The following is a 23,398-nucleotide window of genomic DNA, read 5'->3' as shown; positions in this document are numbered from 1 at the left end:
ACCATTCTATTTTTGTTAACAATTCAGGATGGTACATGGAAGCACAGTTGCATCAGGAAATATGGTTCCCTTGTATTACTCGTTTGGGGAAATGTCATTCTTTACTAAGAAATCCTGTGCTTAATTAATTGTTGCTCCTAGGAGGTCAACTTGGGGCACTCATTATGCCCTTAATTGGTGGTATAAATCCTGAGAGCCCAGAGGAAAACACATTGCGTCGTGAGCGGTCTCTGGCCCTTCGGCGAGCATGCATCAGTGCCGGCCCACCTCAGAGAGCGACAGTTTCTGGTTTGATGGCTTCGGGTCTGGCTGGACTGATACTAGGTTGAAAGGTGAATGTGCAATAAGAGAAGAAATGCAATGACTTGTCCCGGTGTTTTGCATTACACGGGAGACAACCCACTTTCTGACTTGGAAAAATGTGTTTCTTTGAACTCGGGTTTTCCGTATTAAATTATAGTCATTATACGGCCCATCTGGAATCTCCTGCCAGGCCAAAAAATCATCTTACAGACATTAGCAAAAGGAAGGTAAATGTGATTTTTTTTTGATTGTCTACTTTTCATTTCCATTTATTTTTTCCCTTTTATTGGAGAAACCAGATGGAAAGGAAGGCAGGAGCCTCTCCCTCTCCTGGTCCCTTTGGGGGCAGAGGTAGAACATTCCTGGCCTCTCTGCTCCCCTGGCACGCTGACTCGAGGTGATGACGGGCTGTCGAGATTCCAGGGATAACTGCTGGGAATGGGAAAGGCAAGAGCACGTTCTGAAGCTCCCACCGGATTGGAGCGGTGGGTTTGGAGGGTATGAACCATGTGGGGCCGACTTCGGGCTTTCACCAAAGTGGTTCTGTTTGACAGTGCGGACACGAAACTCACCAGCATCACACATGCTGCAGCTCATTTTTGCATCCTGCTGTGGACTTGGTTAGCTTTCTGGGAGTTGTCTTTTTTTGCTGGATGTTGACTTAGTGCGAAAAGGACCCATGTCTGGGAGATGCTGGATCTCTTCATGTCTTTGCATCTTACCAAACCAGACCTGTCCCACAAAAGGCATGGACCTGAGCTCATAGGGGCGGACTCTCGGACGTGTGTTTCCTCGTTCAGACTCCTGGAAATCTCAGACATCGGTGCTGGAAGATGCGTAGAGATGATTTCAAATGTGTGAAGAGGAACCGCAAGAGTCGCTCAACAGTTTGCTCGGGTCCCAAAGTCAGTGAGAGGCAGAGTGGAAACTCCCATAGCCTTCCTCCTGGTGCTTTTTCTCTCAGCCATCCCTATGCTCCGGCAGAGGTCGTTTTGTTACCTCCCAGGGTTCTTGGCCTCCGTAATCAGTAGAACTTGACTAGAGGCCAGACAAGAAATTCAGGCAAGGCTTTATTGGGGCCCCTGCTGCAGCAGAGGGGAGAGAGAACAAACAACAGGTTCCCTTGCTCACTGCCTAAGTGGGTCGAGCTGGTTCCTTATATGGAGTGAGGGTAGGGGTGTGGCCAGGGGTGGGGCCGGAGGTGTGGCTTAGGTGGTCTGCCCACCCCTTTGGTGGTGTCATGTGCTGGGGGCATGCGCAGTGCCCTGCTTTTGCTCCTGGCTCTTCAGAAGTGGCAGCTGGGTTTTTGGTCTTTTTGTATCTTGTTGTCCATAATTTGCCCCCACTGTGCATGCACACAGTTATTTTTAGTCCCCTTATGGTTTCTTTGTATTTTGTTTCTTAAGGAGACGTTTGTCCAGGTGCAAGCACTGCAGCAAAGGGTCCTAGGTCCCGGCTGGTCTCAGTTTGCAAACTGAGTCATTGCCCCCATGCAACCCTGCATCCATCCAGATGAGCAAATGTTTCCCGGAAGCCAGGTCAGGCACTGGATGGGATGCTGAGGATACACAAGAGTTGTAACAAGTCTTTGACTTAATAAACAACATCGGAATGATTCTATAGTCATTATCTGTGGATTCGCCCAAACAAATTCCTGAGTTGCTGTGTTTGGAAGAGATATGTTAAATTCAGATAACGGTGAGACACTTTCTGACCACATACAGATGTATCCAGTACCCGTGGGCATTTCCTGATGATGGTCTTGGGGGTTCAAAGGGAGGAGAGGGATTAGGGCTCATTTTGAATGTCTAGTAATAAATCCTTGTGTCCTGTGTGCAGTCTTATTTCGATCAGTTTCCAGTCACAGATTTGTAAGTTTATTATCTAAATATATTTTCGTTGCTCTAACTATTTTCTTCAGGTTAGGACCAGGTCTTCAAGCATACCTAGCGATGATCCCATCTGATGCTTCTCATCTTAGGTCACACCTGAGATTTGGTGGAGGAGGTGGGGGAATGGGCAGGCCCCTTCTTACTCACATGCGATGGCTGCCTGTGTGTGGTTGGTGACATGTCACTGGTTCCCTCAGCTGAGAGCTTCTACAAGGAACCGGGCTCTGTCCTGCTCTCATTCATGTCCGACACAGTAATAGACACACATTACAGATGAAAAGAGCTACTCCAGGTTGCCCATCCTTAGCAGAATGTTAAACGTGCGTCCACTAAGTGGGTTATCTTGGCTTTTTTTTTTTTTTTACATCTTTATTGGAGTATAATTTCTTTACAATGGTGTGTTAGTTTCTGCTGTATAACAAAGTGAATCAGCTATACATATACATATATCCCCATATCTCCATCGTCTTGAGTCTCCCTCCCACCCTCCCTATCCCACCCCTCTAGGTGGTCACAAAGCACCGAGCTGATCTCCCTGTGCTATGCGGCTGCTTCCCACTAGCTATCTACCTTACGTTTGGTAGTGTATATACGTCCATGCCTCTCTCTCGCTTTGTCACAGCTTACCCTTCCCCCTCCCCATATCCTCAAGTCCGTTCTCTAGTAGATCTGTGTCTTTATTCCTGTTTTACCCCTGGGTTCTTCATGACATTTTTTTCCCTTAAATTCCATATATATGTGTTAGCATACGGTATTTGTCTTTCTCTTTCTCACTTACTTCACTCTGTATGACAGACTCGATAGACCTCATTGCCTCTCTGGTCCTTGGCGTGCGAGACGGTGTCACCTACCACTCTCCACTTTCAACCGAGCAGATGAGGTATCAGCACAATTAAAAGTGAAAAATAATCGGTCTGCTTTGCCGGTAGTGAATGCTTACAGAACACACTGATACAATAGATTTTAAATAATTCACGTTCGGCACTTTTTCCCTCAATGTGTAAATGAGGACACCTAATGAGGAAGGGCGGCAGGACACTCTATCCTCCCCCCATTAAGATAACAAGATGATGGGCCATGATTCAGGTCGGGATGTTTGTGAAACATCGTGCGGATAAAAATTAAAAGAGATGGCGCTCTGAAATGCTTCGGGTAAGCAAACTTGTAAAAGCCACTTGGAAACCTGAAATTACAGATTAATTCAGAATCTCCTTCTGAGGGGCTCCTAAGAGTCCCCTCCGTTTTTCTGGCAGGACGAAAGCGCCACTTTTTTGCCGTTGCTTGGTGTTTTCACAGGGTCTGTTCTAATGCCCACCGAGGTGTAATGCTCAGTCCTAATGTGCCTCTCGAAGCTTTGGGTGAACCAAGCAAACTTCAGGTGACATTAAAACAAATAGGTGGCCTTCCCTGGTGGTCCAGTGGTTAAGAATCTGCCTTCCAGTGCAAGGGATGTGGGTTTGATCCCTGGTCGGGGAACTAAGATCGCACATGCCGCGGGGCACTAAGCCGTGCGCCGCAACGAATGAGCCCACGTGGGAGCCTGCGTGCCACAACTAGAGAAGACTGCATGCCTCAGCAAAAAGATCCCATGTGCCACAACTAAGACCCGATGCAGCCAAATAAATAAAAATAAAGTAAAAAATTAAAAAATAAAACAAAAAGAAAGAGGAATTATAATGTCTTATCGTCTTGTCCCCATAGACATGTTAAATGTCAAAACCAGGATCACGTGATTCACAGCAGCTTTCCCAGCCCTGTGGGGTGGCTGGTCCAATCCTGAAGGACTTCTCCCATAGCTCTAACTCCCACTGCCCCACAAATCCCTGAAGCCTAGCGACAGTGCAGTCCCGCAGAAACAGAACTGCTAAACTGTTAACAAAAAGTCATTCAGTCCTTCGTGGTTACAGGTCAGTTGGTCATGATTTATGGGGGCCCAGCTCTTTTTCCTACTCCTGCCTGTGTACATCTCCTAATTATTCATTTGAGAAAACTCTGGATAAAAATAGCAATCCTGAGAACGTGTGTGTTCCAGGGAAGAAGGCCAGCCGTGGCCAAGGGAATGCTCAGTCCTGTTAGATCTAAGGAAAATAATTCCCAAATTCCGTATAGAGGCAGCTGCTTAAGAGAGACTGGAGTTCTTTCAGAAGAGTTCCAAATAAACACACCCATCCAAGTTATCTTCTTTGTCCTCCTGGAAAAAATTGGAAGGGTAAATGAAATTCCACCGAATGATCATCCAAAGAGAGCGGAGTTGGGCGAAGCACCCCAGAGCTCCCAGGGATGCCTCGCTGGCGGGGAGCGTGGGACCCAACACCCACCCCCTGGGGCAGAGACCGCGCCACAAGCCCGCCCCAGACAGCAGAGCGTTGGGAGGCCAAGCGGGAAGTAGCCACTGAGGAGAAAAATGTCATTTTGTTACAGGATATAGGAGAACATACAGCTTTCCACTCAAGCTGTGTGCTTCTTAAGTCTAAAGCCAGCAATTTTGGAAAATGAAGCTAAGAGTTTAAAAATAAGGGCTCTGTCAGGAAAAACTAAAATGTGTCCCCCTACATCCATTAGCTGCCTTTAGTTGAAAACTGGAGAACAGATGAACTCACTGGCAGCTACCTCTTTTCTGACCGGGACTGATTTCCCCCTTCTCCCCCGTATAGTCAGAAGGCTGCTCCTCCGTCTGTCAACTCAGGTCAGGGATGAGACGGAAGAGCAGAGAAGTAACACTTAAAAAGTGACTCGTGTGTGTTTTCCCAAATTCCCCTCATCAGATAGGCACAGAACGCACACAGGTTAGGGCTCCGAGAGCAGCCGCTTCGGAAGCGTGCTTTTATAACGTGGGGTGCTTGGGTGGGAGACGAAATGTGCTATGCTGACTGCAGGCAAGTTCATGCCGTGTAAGAGACCTTTACCTGCTGCACTGGGGACCTGCTCAATTTCAGATCTTGGCACCGTGCTGACAAAATATCGCAACTTTAATTTTAAAGATCAAGAAAGAGGAGCTGGGGGTGCAATTTGAGCTGCTTTCTTACTAATTTGGAATGAGAAGGAAAGGAGGTTGGGATAAATCGTGAAGTTGGTATTGCTGTCTGAATTTATGATCCTGGAGTTTCACTGTTGAAAATATAACATCCTTTTTCCTTTTCCTTATGCTTAAAAATTTTTGATGGTTGTTATATTTATTGAATTTAAGTTTCCATGCCGATCTTTCTTCTCCTCCCTTTCCTTCTACGTGGAATCGCCATATGATACATAAAAAGCAAAATAACTTGCACCATGTTATTTTTTTATTGAAGTAGAGTTGATTTACAATGTCGTGCTAATTTCTGCTGTACACCATAGTGACTCAGTTATACATATATATACATTCTTTTTTATATTCTTTTCCATTGTGGTTTATCCCAGGATATTGGATATAGTTCCCTGTGCTATACAGTAGGACATCGTTGTTTATCCATCCTTTACAAAACAGTTTGCATCTACTAACGCCAAACTCCCACTCCATCCCTCCCCCACCTCCCCTTCTCCTTGGCAGCCACAAAGCTGTTCTCTATGTCTGTGGGTCTGTTTCTTTTTCACAGATAAGTTCATTTGTGTGTCATATTTTAGATTCCACATATAAGTGATATCATATGGTCTTTGCTTTTCTCTGTCTGACTTACTTTACCTAGTATGATAATCTCTAGTTGCATCCGTGTTGCTGCAAATGGCATTATTTCATTCTTTTTTATGGCTGAGTAATGTTCCATTGTATACATGTGCCACATCTTCTTTATCCATCCATCTGTCGATGGACACTTAGGTTGTTTCCATGTCCTGGCTATTGTAAATAGATCTGCTGTGAACATTGGGTGCACCACATTATTTTTTACTTAGAAAAGTTGCTTATGCTATATCACAAAGATAATTAAGATACTGCCTGCAAAGGAATCCTGTTTTGAGGAAGAAAGACATGAAGACCCATCACTGCAGCACTGTGGAGTGAGTGTTGCCATGGGGTGTGCTGCTGTGTAGTAGGGGATTCATAGGTGGCTGACCCTCTCAGGGGCTGTATCATGAACTAAAAGGCAAGGCAGGGAAAGGACTTTTGAGTCATAGGGAACAGCATGAGTGAAAGCTTGGTGGAGAAAGAGGATGGTCTAGGTGTGGAGGCCTGGACAAAGGACACAGGCAACTGTGGGGGGCAGGCGGGCTCCAGACCGTTCCATCGATGAGCTCAGAGTTGAGAGGGTGGATTTGGGACACGGTGTGTATCAGGCCTCAGCCTAGAGTCACCATGGCTTTTCTGTATAAGGACAGAATCCATTTTGAGAGCCGGAGCTTAAGCAGTATTTTCTCCCCACCCTGTTAGTGAGATCATTGCTCTGTCAGAGCAGCGTCTGTGGTGAAGAGAAACAGAAGGCTACAGCCAATCAATGCCGGTTATTTTAACAGTTATCAGCCTCTTGATGACTTACACGTGGAAGCCTGACCGACTTCCTTCTCCTGCTTCCACGTCCTCTATGATTTCTTCCTGTTCACGTCAGGTTCAGGACATAACCACATACAAAGTAAGTGAGAAAAATTCCAGTAGAAGATCCCTGAATGGCCCTGAAAATTAAATGAACTTGGAAGAAGTACAAGAAATTTTGGTCCAGCATCTGTTTTCTTTTCTAATTTAGGTCCCTCTTCGCATCACAGTACATCCTAATTATTGGCATCTGTGAAAGGCCTTTGAATTAGGTGATACACAGAGTTACTGTGAGATGTACATTGTCATCAGCCAGCATGTCATGGAGGAGCGAGTCCTGGCTTTGTCGATGGTGACATGTTGCATACCAGACTTCTAAAAGCGATTTTAAAAATTCATACTCCTCTGCAAAGAGTTTAAATATATTTGAGCATGTTTTGTCTGTGTCCTTCTGCTTGCCTTTCGTCCCGCTTCAGTACAGATGAAGATCTTGAATTTGAGTCCAGATGAGACTTAGAAATTAATGTGCAAAGCAGCTGGGGTCTGCTAACTCCCAGGCTGTAGCTGAGGAGCTATTCTGGTACATTTTTCTCAGTGAAAGAATTGAGAATTAAAAAACTTAAAATGCATTGGCTTCTTGCCCTGTTACATTTAGAGTAATCCTGATGATAAATCGGTAACTATGGGTTTCATGGTGGAAGGGCACAAAATAACTGACCCAAGTAATCTAGAAAACAGATGTCTTTGGTTGGTTGAATGTAAATTCTCAAAACCAGATTTAAAGAGAGCTTTGTGGAGCCCAGTGAGATCGTCCATTTTAGAGGGGTTTTTTCTCTCTTTCAGACTTTCTTTCTACCCTGTCTCAACTCAGATTCTTGAGAAGCGGGGAGGTGGTCCCCAAGACACTGTATTTGTGATATTCATCCTGCGATACAGAAATTCTTTGGGTAACAGATTCGCTGTCTGACCTCACCTTCTTTCTACTTTACTCTTTATTTTGCTGGCTCCCAGGAGGGAGTGAGAGACATCTAGGACGCATATGGCTGAGCTTCTGGAGTCCCTCCTGAGACTGCGCCTAAATATATGTGCTGTTTGGAAGGAAATTTTATCCAGTTATGGAAAAGTTCTTGGTATTCTTCCTACTCCTCCCAGCGCCCTCCAAAGTCCCATATCCAAGTGGGAAATAAAGCCCATTGTAGAACATCAAATACGTCCCGAATGGCTTTCCCTTCTGGCTCTTTCTGGAACCATCGAATTGCTCAAAACATCCCGAGAAGATTCTGGGGAGACTAAGTGTGATGGTGGTGGACTTGCTTAACTCCGTCTGACCAGCAGTCTTACAACTAGCCTTCAGGTCAGCCAGAGGAAAAGAGAGGCTACCTAAGACGTCCAGGTCCTCACGGAGGAAGAAGGTTGGAAGCCTTTGCTGGAGATGGTATTCTGGAAGCAGAGCCAGCTGCTCCATTTGCAGGACCCGGTACAAAACGGAAACGCTCACCTCTTGTTCAACAGTGATTCAGAATTTCAAGACAACGACAGCAGGGCAGTAAACCTAGTACCCTTTTAGAACCGGGCTCTATGTGACTATGTGACTACCCAGGCCACACGCTTGGGAAGCCAGCCCAGAGCAGATCCCTTCACTTTTTGAAAAACAGCCAGTTTAACCGGTAGTGTTTACTTGCCTTGTGAAACTCTCTCCTCCCAAATTTTGTTTGTGATTATTGGCCCCCAGACCTGATGGATCGGCTGCCTACCAGTCAGAATGGGGTTATAATAATCAGTCAGAGCTATGTGATAGCTGGGCACTTTCAAAAACTCTTTACTTTATCCAAGGTCATGTTTCGGAAATATAAAAAGCCAGTTTTTCACCTAAATTAAAAGACATTTGTACCAATTAATCTCTTCTTACTTGTTGGTTCCCAGTTTATACTACCTGGTGGCATTTCTTCCCCAGATCATGTTCCTCTAAGATAAAGAACACTGTGGACTGAATGCAGTGGCCCCGTGCCCTTCCTGGGACATGGAAGACTTTGGAGATTTAAACCTTGATCTCTGGTGTTGTGAGTTCAGGTTCACAGTTAAGAACACAGGCTGCCTTTGCCTTGGTATTCCCGGGGAGTTTTAATTAACTGGGGATTAGAAGGATTGAGAGCATTGGCCTCTGGGTCTAACAGGGGTTGAGCCCTCAGGGGTTCACCTGACAAAGTCCAGGAAAAGACCTTAATCACCCTCTTCTGGAAAGACTCGTTCCCACAGAGATGATATTTTTGCTAAATCTGTGGTCTTCGCCTTCTTTAGAGATGAACCATCTTTCTAGGCATCTCCCAAAATAAAGGCTCGCCTTTCTAACCTGGGCAAGAGTAAATGTGCTCAGGAAACTTCCAGTCCCAGGGAGTTGAAAGGAGAGAGTTAGGGCTGAAATGCATGGTCAGGTGGAAGGACAGAAGGGACCCTTTCCCAGGGAGCAGGTGAGAGGCGCCGGGGAATAAGGGACCTTACAGAAGCCGAGGCTATCAGACCTTGGCGCCGTCCACCTTCACCACTGTCACCCATTCATCTTTACTAAATTTCCAAAAGTGGGACCTTCCCCTGGTGGGGATTTTTTTTTTTTTTTAACAAAAAATAACTCTAAGCCTCTACCCCTTGGGACAACTTGACTTTCTTGTTTGGAGCAGGAATCTTACGTTGTTTTCCTTTCATGGCTCAGAGCGGCCCCCCCAGCTCTACTGTCCAGTGTTCCCCATGTCACATGTGTGCCCACCCTCCTTGCTGGGGAGGAAGCTCTCTGTTTGTCATCAAAATAGTGGGCTGTTTTTTTACTTTCTCCCTCCCTCTCACCATTGTCTTTCAGTAGGGTGAAAAGGTCTTCACTTTTCTTTTTCTCCCCCCAAATCTGGCTATTAATAACTTTTCAGACGTTGTCACGCATAGACTTCCACTCACTCTGGAGGGTGTTTTTTGTTTGTTTAAGGCAACGTGTTTCCTGGTCTGAAAGCCGTGTTTCCCAAAGTTGCTGTGATGGGATTATTCCACACTCACCTCCTCCTACTGGCAGCATCTCTGCTTCTGGCTGGAAATGGGAATTGCAGCTCTGCGCCGGCCTGGCCAGGACCTCGCCGTGCCGGCCTGGCTGGCCGGGGGCATGCCTCCCTGGGGTGGCCACCTGCATATTACTCTTTGATTGAGATGGGGTTGAGATATAGTCTTCTTAATGATCGAGGAAAAACGACTAAGCAACACTCCTCACTTTTCTCTCTCTTCTTTCACTCAGGAAGGAGAAATTACCCTTTCGAACTTTGCGTGGGATAGAAATTAGCTCTGCAAAAGCCCAGTACAAACAGATGTGCTTCCCACACTAGTTTTGGGGTGAATTTCTCCTGACCCCATGCTTTTTATGACAAATAAAAGGCCAAGTTGCCTTTTTTTAAAAGGAAAAAAGTTTTTATTTAGTGCCTTTCTTCAAAGGACCTCGATGGTTTCTGAACTTGTTCAGCCCGATGTCAATGGCTCTAAGGCAGCAAAGCAACTTCCATCCAAAGCACCATGGTGTGAATTCTCAGAAGCAGCTCTAGCATTGCACGCGAGTCAGCCAAGTGCACCGTCATTCCAGAAATCAGGCTTCTAGGGCTCTATTTCTGCTCAGGCCTGAGGGCAGGCTCTGGGTGTTAGGGACCTGTGTTGATACGCAGAGTTCACTGTCTGCTTCAGCGTGCATGCAGTTAATGCACGAGGAGATCAGTGATGCACAGCTTCCTGAGCCATCTGAGCAGAGGATACCTCCGACCCTAGCCCTCTCCTGCACAGAAGAGCGAGTACTTGCCCTGCCAGCGCCTGGCGTGGCCTCCTTGATCTCCCCCCGTCTGCACGTCAGCCGCTGTCCCAGCTGTGTCTCACACACACATCCATCGCTCACGACTCTACCGGCCCGGACCACTGGCCATTCCCTGTCCTTTCTAACCCCAGCCTCTGCTCACCCATAATGCTCCTTGGGGGGAAATATTTTTTTTTTAATTTTATTGGAGTATAATTGATTTACAGTGTTGTGTTTCAGATGTACAGCAAAGTGATTCAGTTATACATCTACATCTATCCATTCTTTTTCAGATTCTTTTCTCATACGGGTTATTACAGAGTATTGAGTAGAGTTCCCTGTGCTATACAGTAGGTCCTTGTTGGTTGTCTTGCTGTTCAAATCCTACCCCTTCGTTAGAGCTGGGATCAAGTGTTGGCTCCTTTCTGACTCCTTTGAATACCTACGGCCTTTACTCAGTAAATAACTGCCGTGTGCCTGCTATGTGCCAGGCACCGTACTGGGCCCTTTTTCACTTGCTGCTTCCACACTGCTGGGTTCCCTTGACTTAATGCTCCTGGTAGATTGAGGAGGGGCAGGACCAGGCCTTATCCATCTTTGTACGCCCCGGGAGAGCCCACCCCAGTTGGGATGGGAATTGGCATTGGGTGAATGGATCGATATATGAATGAGTCTTTGGAATCATGAGGCTGTCTGCCCACAATAGCCCATGTTGTTCAGAGATTCAGAACAGTGTTCTGTCCTAGTTGGGAATCTTTATTTTAAACACAAAATGTATATTCGAAATTGTCCAGAAGAAAGCTTTGGAAAAAGAGGTTTTGCCAGTAACTAAAGCTGCCATTCATGGGGCCCTTGCTATGCGCTGGTCATTGTGCTGACACTTTATATGTGTTCCCTGATTGGGTGCACTGAGCGATCCTATGAAGTAGGTACTTTATTATCCCCATTTTACGGATGAGGAAACTGAGGCCTTAGTGTAACTTGCTCAATATCGCATAGGTAAGTGGCCGAGTCAGTGTTTAAATCCACGTGTACCCGAGCTACAGCCTAATTCTTTTTTTTATTATTATTTTTATAAGCAACAGACATTTATTTCTCACAGTTCAGGAGGCTGCAAAGTCCAAGATCAAGGCACTTGGCAGGTTCAGAGTTTTGTGAAGGCCTGCTTCCTGGACATCTGTCTTTTCCCTTTACCTTCACATGGGGGAGGAAGGGCCAAGCTAGCTCTCTGGGGTCTCTTTTATAAGGGCTCCACCCTCATAGCCCAAGTGCTTCCCAAAGGCCCCACCTCCTCATACCATCACACTGGGCAATAGACTTCAATGTAGGAATTTCGGGGATACATTCAGTCTACAGCAGGGGAATTGCTCTGCATTGTAGGATATCTAACACCATCTCCAGCCTCTGTTCAGTAGGCGCCAGCAGCATACAGTATGATGTAAATATCACCTAGGGGGCAAAATCAGAGCCCGAAAGTGTGTTCCTACCTTACCAATTAGGGAACCCTCCTACACTGTGGGTGGGGTGTAAGTTGGTGTAGCCACTAAGGAGAACAGTATGAAGGTTCCTTAAAAAACTAAAAATAGAGCTACCATATGATCCAGCAATCCCACTCCTGGGCATATATCCAGAGAAAACCATAATTCAAAAAGATACATGCACACCAATGTTCATAGCAGCACTATTTACAATAGCCAAGACATGGAAGCAACCAAAATGTCCGTTGACAGGTGAATGGATAAAGAAAATGTGGTACATATATACAGTGGAATAGTACTCAGCCATAAAAAAGAATGAAATAATGCCATTTGTAGCCACTTGGATGGACCTAGAGATTATCATACTAAGTGAAGTAAGTCAGACAGAGAAAGACAAATATCATACGATATTTATATGTGGAATCTAAAAAAAGGATACAAATGAACTTATTTACAAAACAGAAATAGAGTCACAGATACAGAAAACAAACTTATGGTTACCAGTGGGGAAAGGGGTGGGAGAGATAAATTGGGAGATTGGGATTGACATATACATACTACTATATATAAAATAGATAACCAACAAGGACCTACTGTATAGCACAGGGAACCCTACTCAATACTCTGTAATAACCTATACGGGAAAAGAATCTAAAAAAGAGTGGATATGTGTACATGTATAACTGAGTCACTTTGCTGTACACCTGAAACTAACACAACATTGTAAATCAACTATATTCCAATAAAAATTAACTAAAAAAATCTCAGCCCCACTCCATCTCTGTAAGGCAAGATATTATATATAATTATACATAATACACAAACTACAGGCATTTTTTTTTTTTTTTTTGCCCTGCGGCTTGAAGGATCTTGGTTCCCTGACCAGGGATCAGACCTGTGGCCCCTGCAGTGGAAGCACAGAGTCTTAACCACTGGACCACCAGGGAAGTCCCCAGGCAATTATTTTTCACAAAAATATTTTAAAGCCTAATTCTTAACCACTAGCCCACTATCTGAACCAACCAAAAAATCACCCCCTTTGGGAGAGGGTGAAAGATATTATATGTGATGATATCTGAAAACTAGAAGGTGAAACAGGGCCCATGAATGGGAGAAAAAATGATGAGAATCGGAGCAATGATTTGAGAGTATGAGAGGAGAGAAGGAGGCCCAACTTAATGTCATATCAAAATATGAAGAAGGAGTGAGATGAGTCACTTTTCTCCATGTCCTGTTTAGATTTGGGACATCTGACGAGTCCATCAAGGGAATTACGAATTGTAAGCAGTTAGGTGTAGGAGGATATTTCGGTTTACAAGAGGCATACCGTCCCTTCTGATCTAGAATTGTTTCTGTCCCGCAGACAGTACGTTAGTTAGAGCAATGGCACCTCATATCCCCAAGGGGAGACAGAAGAAATCTGAGCAGGAGTGGGCATTCCATGGGTATTGCTATGGTGCGAAGCAAATGGCTCGCAAATGGCTCTAAGGCCTATGTGGCCTTCTCCACCAAGTGACTATTTTTTTTTCTTTTTGATTGGACCCCAGGTCTTTGATAGCAAGAGTAGAAGAGCCTATGAGGTAAGAAAGGTTGAAAAACCTGCGGTTAGAAAACACTTGACCCAGTTTGTGATGCAGGTCTAGCTTCTTGATCTAGGTAGTTAGAGCGTTCATTGTGTCACTTGCTTTGGCGATCTCAGACAATAGAAGTCACGCTTAAGCCGCAGAAGCCACGATTAGACAGCAGAAGGCAGGTTTCACCAAGTTAACAGATTAACCAACACAGATCATGGCTAACCAGCAGAAGTCCTGATTGACTAACCTGATTACAACTCAAATCAGTGGGTCTTCTACTAACCTCAGGGAGATCTGGATGCTTCCCTCCCTAAGTACAGATACTATCATCCTCAAGGAATACATTATCATTGCAGAATATTCTGTGGAATTAAGGTATAGCTCATCCAGGACTATCACTGTGTCTCTGTTTATAGCTGAGGATGTCCGCTGTCCATTCGTTCAGTCGACAGCTGTTTGTTGGATATCTGCCATGTGTCAGGTTCTGTCCCGGTGCTGGGGATATGCAGTTGATTTGTACCAGTCCATTTGTACTAGGTGTTGAAATATTGAACTGTGTTCCTACCAGTTGTTGCCTTCAGTCTTTGTCTCCTTCCACCCAAGTCCGCTGTGGTGAGTCCAGGGAAGACACATGAAGTCACCGTGGAGTCCCCATCTTGTCCACCCTAGTTCTGTGGAGCCGGCCCCCATGCCCCTCCTTGTCCCCTGTCAGGGAGGCTGGAATCCCAGCAAGAAAGATGTCACACTTGGTGGTGCTTCTGGGACACCCACTGGTGGAAATCTCTGAAGCCCATGGGACTCCTGAGGCTGTGACTGCTGGCCACAGACTGGACTTCCCCCACGATGGCCACGTAACCTCCGAAGTAGATGGTACTATTGATTAATATTTTAAATATCATACTCAGATAGGTGTGATGTAGAAGGAGAAGCAAAAGCCCAGGGTTATCTAGAAGAGGAAGCATTCATGTTTGCTTGGATCAGTCAGAGAAGGTTTCCTGGGTGAGGTGACATAACATCTTCAAGACCTGATAGAAGTTTTCTGTGTTTACTGGGAAAAAGGATGTTTCTGGAAAGTGAAAGAGGAAACTCATGGCACCAGCAACTCTAGACTTGGTGTCAGAAAACCAGGCCCTCAGACTTCCTGATGACCAGCAACCATGAGCCAGGATTGACACTCCAGCCTCCATCTGGTCACAGACACCTGCCCCAGGTCCCCACAGAGGTGTGGTGAGGTCTCCGCTCCAAGATAAAGGTGACACCGTCTGAAAGCCCTCTTGTTGGTGTCTTTTAAGCCCCAGGCCAGTCCAAACAAATCGCAGTTGTTTTTGTTTTTTTTTTTAATTTTTTTTATTGAAGTAGAGTTGATTTACAATGTTGTGTGTTAATTTCTGCTGTACAGCAAAGTGACTCAGTTACACACATATATACATTCTTTCTCATATTCCTTTCCATGATGGTTTATCCCAGGATATTGAATACAGCTCCCGGTGCTATACAGTAGGACCTTGTTTTTTATCCAATCCATACATGATAGCTTCCATCTGCTAATCCCCAGCCTCCCACTCCATCCCTCCCCCAACCCCCTCCCCCTTGGCAACCCCCAGCCTGATCTCTGTGTCTGTGAGTCTGAAGAAATCACAGTTGTCACCCCTACAGGGGGACGGTCTCTCCTTCCTTCATCTTCAAACCTCCTCCTTGGCCATTTTCTTTGCCCACAGAAGCCCCCTCATCCTCACTCTCAAGCCATCCCAACTTGTCACTCCCTGGCGCGAGGACACACTTGGAGTCCCGGAAAGGTACAGCTGGGAAGGGTCTTGGAAGTGAGCCTCCAGCCCCTCCCTCAGGAGATAGTGCGTGAGTGCGCCTAGCCCTGAGGCTGTGACTCTCCAAGCCTGCCCCGCTCCTTCCCTGCGGGGACTCTCCCACTGCACCCTCCTGCCCCCTCTCTCCCGTGGGGCTGCTTCTCCAAAGAGGACCAAATCCTTCATCCGTACCTACCCATCTCCTGGCTGCAAGAACTACCACACTTGAACTTGGTACTTTGCTTTGATGGAAAACTTTTTATTTTTTTCCACTTAAAAATTTTTTAACTTAATTTTTATTTTATATTGGAGTTAGTTTCAGGTGTACAGCATAGTGATTCAGTTATACATATACATATATCCATTCTTTTTCAGATTCTGTTCCCATGTAGGTTATTATGGAATATTGAGGAGAGTTCCCTGTGCTATACAGTAGGTCCTTGTTGGTTATCTATTTTATATATAGTAGTGTGTGTATGTCAATCCCAAACTCCCAGTTTATCCCTCCCTCCCCTCTTTCCCCTTTGGTAACCAGAAGTTTATTTTCAAAGTCTGTTGAGTCTGTTTCTGTTTGAACTCAGTACGACTAAAGCTCATTTTACATGTGACAACTTTGGGATACAGTTTTGATTCCCAAATTATGAGGCTCCCAATTTTAGGTGGGACAGATTCATGGCGTTAAACCTCATTGAATCACATAGTGAGAAACATGTTTATTTTCTCTGAATTCCTCAAGAGAAGCCTCAAGTAAGTGCTGATCTGTAGCTAAGTCTTGCTCCATTCCCTTTCAGCCAGGAGTGAGGTTTAGCAGAAGCAGAATCCAGCGAGAGTGAAATCGCATCTGATTATTGTTTTTTCGACTTCATTTTATTTATTTTATGAATGCCTTCTCATACTGACAGTTGGTGCTGGTATTCAAATTGAGTCAGAGGTTAAAGGTTTCCATTTTAAATAATGTTAAAAATAAAGGAAGAGGGGGCTTCCCTGGTGGCGCAGTGGTTGAGAGTCCACCTGCCGATGCAGGGGACACGGGTTCGTGCCCCGGTCCGGGAGAATCTCACATGCTGCGGAGCGGCTGCGCCCGTGAGCCATGGCTGCTGGGCCTGCGCGATCGGAGCCTGTGCTCCGCAACGGGAGAGGCCACAGCAGTGAGAGGCCCGCGTACCGCAATAAATAAATAAATAAATAAATATATATATATATAAATAAAATAAAGGAAGAGGGACTTCCCTGGCGGTCCAGTGGTTGGGAGTTCGCCTTCCATTGTAGGGGGTGCGAGTTCGATCCCTGGTCGGGGAGCTAGGATCCCGCATGCCTTGGGGCCAAAAAACCAAAACATAAAACTGAAGCAGTGTTGTAACAGATCCAATAAAGACTTTTAAAAAATGGTCCACATCAAAACAAATCTTAAAAAAAAAAATAAAGAAGAATCAACCTAAATAAAACATTAAGTAGATAAAATTTTGGTGACACGGGCTATGGTGCCACACGCACGCACGCACACAAAAGGCCCTCCAAGCAGTAGAAACGAGGTTTACAGAACGGTTCACAGTATCTACTGTGGAGGAGGGGGGTTTGGACAATGCAAACCTCTCTTTGGCCTCAGAGGGCATTTCTGTTTACCCAGGCCATGAATAAAAATACCTCACAGCATACATTTTAGTCAGCAAGTATTCTAGCCTAGTGGAAATGATTTACTGAAATTTAGACCTCCTCATGAAATCCAGCCCAAACTCTGATTTGGAAAACCAAGAAGTCCTATTTAGTTTCTGCTGTCATTGTTCCTGAACCACGCTGACTGCATAATTAGTGACATATAAAGTTCTTAATTCTCTCTTCTTCTTTCATCCGGGTGTCAGGAGATTGGTTTGCGCTCCTTTGTGCTCACTCACTAAGAATTTGCTGAACTGATTATTCAGTTTGTAATAAGTGGAGGAGGTCACCTTGGTCCATACCTCACTTGCTTCACGCCTGCAAAAAGACCGGATCTTCCATGTGTGAGTGTTACTTGACGGGAGAGCAGTGAAGTTTCTGTCAATTGAGGTTGTACGTCTGGCAGCCAAGAGTGTCCTGTAGGTATTCTTTGCAGGAAAAAATATGTTTGAGGTGACCATAGTGCACAGATTCTCTTAGAGCTTCAAAGTATTTATAACCTGTTATTTTAGATTCTGAGCATATTTGTAGCTCCAGAGGTACAAAAATAAACTACATTTTCTTGGAAAATGTGTGTGTCTGGGATGTAAGAGGAGTTGCAACCTTAAACAAGATTTCCAGGCGTTTACAGTCGAACCATGCCAGTAAAAATATGTTTTTTTAGATGTTAAAATCCTAGGGTGCCCACGTAAATATCCTAAGCAGTGTGTGTTACGTGAGCTTCCTTTGCTAATGTGCTTTAGCTTTGAAGGTCTTCAGTTCTGGCTCCTTGGGTGTTAATGTACTGCAGGGAAAGTTGAACTCAGATGGCAAGTCTTGTTTGCTGTTCAACACAGTGGATGGTGTGCTTCCCACATTCAAGAGAATTGTTACTAACGGAGGTAAAAGTCACATCACAGTTGATGAGGTAAAACTCCTTGCTTGTAATACTCCTAGCAGCGTAGAGGTTTTTGTTGGGCAATGAGAAAAGACAGCAGGTTTACCCATCACTCACTCTTCAATCATCTCTGTCTTAACAAGCACCACTTAATTTTCCGTTCTCTGCAAAGCTGTGTGGGGAGATGGGTACGCAGAGAGGAGAAGCTCGGGGGAGACCCTGTGCTCATGGAGCCTGAAGTGTGATTTGTTTCATCAGTGTTTCCCAAAAAATCAGGATAAATTGCTTCTTTGGTCAAAATATAACTTTCCAAAAGTTAAAAAACAATACTTATTCAAATATGCAGTAAGCACATGTTGAAGACTTATTTCACTCATTAACGAGGGAAACAGTCAGATGACAAAGCCGGTTCAAAGAAGGATATGAAAAAAATAGGTAGGGAGGGAGGTAGGCAGACAGACAGATAGGGTGATTGGAAAAAAGAATGCTGGAATAAGGTGGCAAAGTTAGACCCAACTGCTTAATGTCCTACAAGGCAATAAAACAATAATCTTTGGTTATATTTCAACCAGGCAGGAATCTTCGCACCTATACTAGGCACATAAGATTTATAAGTTACCAGTCTTCTACAATCTTTACAGAGTCAAGGTCCAGTCAATAATAAACAGTAAGTCAAAGGAAGTTACATTTCCCGAGACCGTTAGATGACTCGTGTAAGTTTGTCAGTCAGTGCAGCGTATACATTGCCCGAGGAACTTCCTGCAATGATGGAAATATTCTGTACATGTGCTGCCCAGTGCGGTAGCCCCTGCACATGTGTAGCTGTTGAGCACTTGAAGGGATTAATCTCCAGAATTTACAAGCAGCCCATGAAGGTCAATATCAAAAAAAAAAAAAAACCCAAAAAACCACAAACAACCCAATCAAAAAGTGGGCACCATTGTAAAGCAATTATACTCCAATAAAGATGTTAAAAAAAAAAAAGAAAGAAAAAGTGGGCAGAAGACCTACGTAGACATTTCTCCAAATAAGACATACAGATGACCAAAGAGGCACATGAAAAGATGCTCAACATCACTAGTTATTAGAGAAATGCAAATCAAACTACAATGAGGTATCACCTCACATAGGTCAGAATGGCCATCATCAAAAAGTCTACCAATAGTAAATGCTGCAGAGGGTGCGGAGAAAAGGGAACCCTCCTGCACTGTTGGTGGGAATGTAAATTGGTTCAGCCACTATGGAGGTGCCTTAAAAAAAAATACCTAGAAATAGAGCTGCCTTATGACCCAGCAATCCCACTCCTGGGCGTATATCTGGGAAAAACATGGTTTGAAAGGATACGTGCACCCCAGTGTTCATTGCAGCACTGTTTACAGTAGCCAAGACATGGAAGCAACCTAAATGTCCATCCACAGGTGAATGGATAAAGACGATATGGTACATACATACAGTGCAATATTAGCCATTAAAAAGAATGAAATAATGCCATTTGCAGCAACATGGATGGACCTGGAGATTATCATACTAATTTTATTTAATTTTCATTATTTAAATAGCCACACGTGATTCGTAGCTATCATATTGGACATCACAGCTCCCACATGCCATTAAATGAGCAGACAATCATTTTTCTGCCTTGTTTCCAATCTTGGATAATATTTTTCTAAACACTTTGCAAATTAAATCATGTTTTAAATATTATCACGAGAGCTAAATATGTAAAAGCATTTGGAGAAGACTCCTTTGGAAAGACCTAATTCTTTCACGAAGCATATAATTTCTTCTGCAAATGGAATGCTTCTTCTATTGGCTTTCTTGACAGTGGACTCACCTGATATTGTTCTGGCCAGCAAGGGAGCCACTTAGGAAGTTAAGCCTGTTTGGAGTGAACCCAACTCTGCATTATGTTTTCCAAGTGAATTCGCTTGGTATTCATTTTCTTTTAGCAAGATAATAACGGGCAAGTCCAGTTTTGATTAAAAGGGGCTTTCTGGTTTGCAGCAAAGGGAGAGAACTGACTATTCATATTTCACAAGGATTTTAAGGCTTAAATAAGTTAACTTTTCTGCCGCCATCACTTCATTACTCAGAACGAGCAGGCAATGCATTGATAAGGTTGGCTTTGATTTCTCATGAAGCTCAGTAGTTTTGCTTAATTTTCTCATCTTCTTGGTTGCTTGCAGGGGTTTTTCCGCAGAAGTATTCAGAAGAACATGATTTACACTTGTCACCGAGATAAGAACTGTGTTATTAATAAAGTCACCAGGAATCGATGCCAGTACTGTCGACTCCAGAAGTGCTTTGAAGTGGGAATGTCCAAAGAATGTAAGTGGAGTCTCCAAAAAATTCTTTTCTCTTTGCCTTATCTATAAATATGATTGCTCAGCCTCCAAAATCAAGTCGTGGAGGACGTCAGCGTGTGGAATTCAGACGTGACACGAGTGATAGTTTGCCAGGGGTAGGTGTCAACAGAGATGACACGGAAATAGAACAACCGTGGGGATTTTCAGATACAATTTGAGTGGCAGTTGGTGAAAAGGCAGGCGCTGGGTGTCGTGGACAGCAGGCTTGTATTCCAGAGCGGTTACTAACCAGCTCTGTGTCTCTGAGCCACTGGTAACTGGTCCTAGAGCCACTTGGAGACTCTGTTTCCCCATCTCGACAGTAGGAATAGCGAGCTTTGCCTGTGTTGATGAGAATAAAACGAGGCGAGAGGCATGTGGTACTAATGGACCCTTTTTTCAGAGGGTCCATCAACCGTGGTAATAATGGACCCTTTTTTCAGAGGGGAGGGAGCGTAAAACTTTTGCTGTCGAAGAAGCATTTAGAAACTTGGCATGTTGGCAATTTTCCAAACTCGATTCAGCCCCACTCCTCCAAACAGTTATTCACTTGATTAATTCAGAAGAGAATATTTGAATAGATTAAAAATGAGTGGTCCATAATCATCTGCTTGTGGGGCTTTGAATTATACATGCAGAGGACATATACAGGCAGAGGACATATACAGGCAGAGTACATACAGCACCAAAAAATCACGAAGGGAACAAGAACGTGCCAGGCGCGTGGCCGGGCTCAGGCAGGTGTAAGGAAGATGCAGGGATATGTGCCTGGTTGGGCGCTCAGTGGAATCGCTGCCCACCTGCCCCCCCTGCGTCCTGACACTTGAGCATCTGAGTGGGGCACTGGACGGGGCGCTCTGAGGGGCCCTGGAGATGCTAAGCCACGCCCACTGACCCCTACGAGAGGGAGACAAAAAGCCACAGTCCGACAGCGGGGTTTGAAGGCTTTATGTTGGTTAGACGCTCTTGGATTTTGGAACTGGGATGTGTGGCCATGGGAGCGAGGCCCCTGGAGCCGGGCAGGGCTTCCCTGAGAGTGCGCAGCTGGCCGACGGGAGCTCTGCTGGGAGCTCTGACTTGGGATGTTTCTTGGCGGCCTGCCCAGTGTCTTTCCTGCCCCTTGCCTTTCCTAATTCTGCCCAGGGTTTACATAGGCTTTTCTACGTCTTGGGTTTCTACTCCTCAGGGAAGACATCAGGGTTGGATCCATTCGTTTGACTCAAGCCAATCAGTATAACCTGTCGCAGCCACAGTCATTGGTTCATGGCGAACGTGTAACCTAGGCTGTTCCAGTGAGAATGAGTTCAAGACTCATGCTCGTGACCCATAAAAGGAAAAAAATGGTAAATCAGACTTCATCAAAATCAGAAAATGTCTGTCCAAATGACACTGTGAAATTAATGACAAGCCAAGCCACAGACGAGGAGAAAATATTCACAAATCACATATCTGCTAAGGACTTATATGTAGAATATGGAAAACCTCTGACAATTCAATGATAAGGAAGGAAATAACCCAATTAAAAAACCAAAACTAAACTAAAATTCAAAATTGCCAAGATTATGAAAGACAGACAGACTGAGACATAACAGCTAAGTGCAAGGCATGATCCTGGTGACCCTGCAGTGGAGGAAAGCTACCTATAAAGGGCATTATTGGGACAGTTACTGAAATTCGAATATAGGTTGTCAATTAGAATATCACATTGAATCAACTTTGCATGTCCTGTCTTTGATCACTGTGCTATTGTTACATAAGAGAATGTTCTTATTCTTGATATGTGCCGCCTACTCTCCATGGTCCAAAAGGGCTGTGTGTGTGTGTGTGTGTGTGTGTGTGTGTGTGTGTGTGTGTGGAGAGAGAGAGAGAGAATGAAAGAGAGGAAGAAAATGTGGCAGGATATTAAGACTTGTGAATCTGAGTGAAGGGATACACAGTGAAGGAGTTCCTTGAACTATTCTTGCAACTTTTGAGCAAATTTGAAATTGTATCAAAACAAAATGACTAAAACAAAAGACTCATGCTTAGAATATTGGGGCAGAAGTGTCCTGCCTTCTGATGCATGTGAACAAGGAGACGCGAGTGTTCTCCAGCCCCAAGGGAGGTCAGCTATAGGACAGAGCAGGCTCTGTGGATGGAAGAATGGAAAGACAGACAGAACTCGGGCCCTGACTGGCATCCCTGAGTTGCCGAACCCACCACCCCTGGAACCTCTGCCTCCGATGGTTTGCTTCTCTCTGCCAAGGACTCACGAAGGCAGTTGAGGCTGGGGTCTTATTCACAATTAAGGTCCCGATGAGCAAGCCTGGAGTCACCAGACAGGGATGCATGCTGGGTATGCCGTCCCTTCTGGGAGGGTCACCTCCTCCAGGCGGTTCTGTTGCCCGCATCTCAGCCAGATCCTTTGATCCCCTCCAAACTTTAGAGCTATTGAATGACTCTTTCCTTCCAGATTGAGTTGGTGTAGTACATTCTTGGTTATCAAAGTACTCATAGCTTTGGGACTTTGAAATGGTAAATATTCATGGTGTGTGAAAAAGCATGATACCTAACTGTATGGTCTTAATTACATAAACATGGATGCTGAGTTGTGTAAATACAGAAACGAGACCTAGAGGGACACACCAAATGGTAAACTGCTCGGGATTACGGATGACTTTGTTTTCTGCTTCTTGTGTTTTTTGGTTTCCTATTATGCACATGTTAACTTTTAAGAAATAAATGTTATTTTAAAAACCTTCTTAAAAAAATCCATGAATGTGAAGCTTTCAAGCTAATCTTTACTTAGCTCAGTCCCCAAACCCTGGCACTAATGAGAAAAGCATGATATTGCCCTGAAGTAGGCAAATTGTTTATATGTATAAGCGAGACTCACAGGATTATCCCCCCGACTCCCCATTTTTGGTCTGACATTCTGTAGATGTGGATGTTGCACTGCAGTTCTGTGGGAGAATTTCAGTTCAGGCTAAAATTATAAATGAGTAAGCCAGATGTGGGCTCGGGGTAAATCAGTACTTTTGCATTTATTTTGCGTGGGCTGGAGACCCATTTCCTGCTTACATTGCTTAAAACCCATATCCTGCTTCTCTGTAAAAACTGGAAGGTTGGTTGCCAATTAAAAAAAATAATGTTTACACCCACAGGAGAACTCTAGTTTCAACCCTCCAGGAACTTGTCACCTTAATTAGATTTAAAAATATAGAAATGGGAAGAAAATGG

The 23,398-nt window shown here is 44.6% G+C and overlaps 1 protein-coding gene across 1 annotated transcript in view; it reads left to right on the top strand.

Annotated features, from left to right (window-relative positions):
* Positions 1–23,164, top strand: part of LOC113609332 (retinoic acid receptor beta-like) — an 80,671-nt gene extending 57,507 nt beyond the window's left edge. The window contains exons 3-4 of the mRNA XM_027086474.1: positions 20,021–20,162; positions 23,100–23,164. Coding sequence (XP_026942275.1) covers positions 20,021–20,162; positions 23,100–23,164 — 207 coding nt within the window. The remainder of the gene's footprint in view (positions 1–20,020; positions 20,163–23,099) is intronic.
* Positions 23,165–23,398: the final 234 nt, after the last annotated feature.

The sequence above is a fragment of the Aethalodelphis obliquidens genome, unplaced genomic scaffold (assembly GCF_003676395.1).
Source record: "Aethalodelphis obliquidens isolate GAN/ISIS:26980383/991018 unplaced genomic scaffold, ASM367639v1 scaffold56, whole genome shotgun sequence".
Classification (NCBI taxonomy): domain Eukaryota; kingdom Metazoa; phylum Chordata; class Mammalia; order Artiodactyla; family Delphinidae; genus Aethalodelphis; species Aethalodelphis obliquidens.
This window is presented reverse-complemented; position numbering and strand designations above follow the sequence as displayed.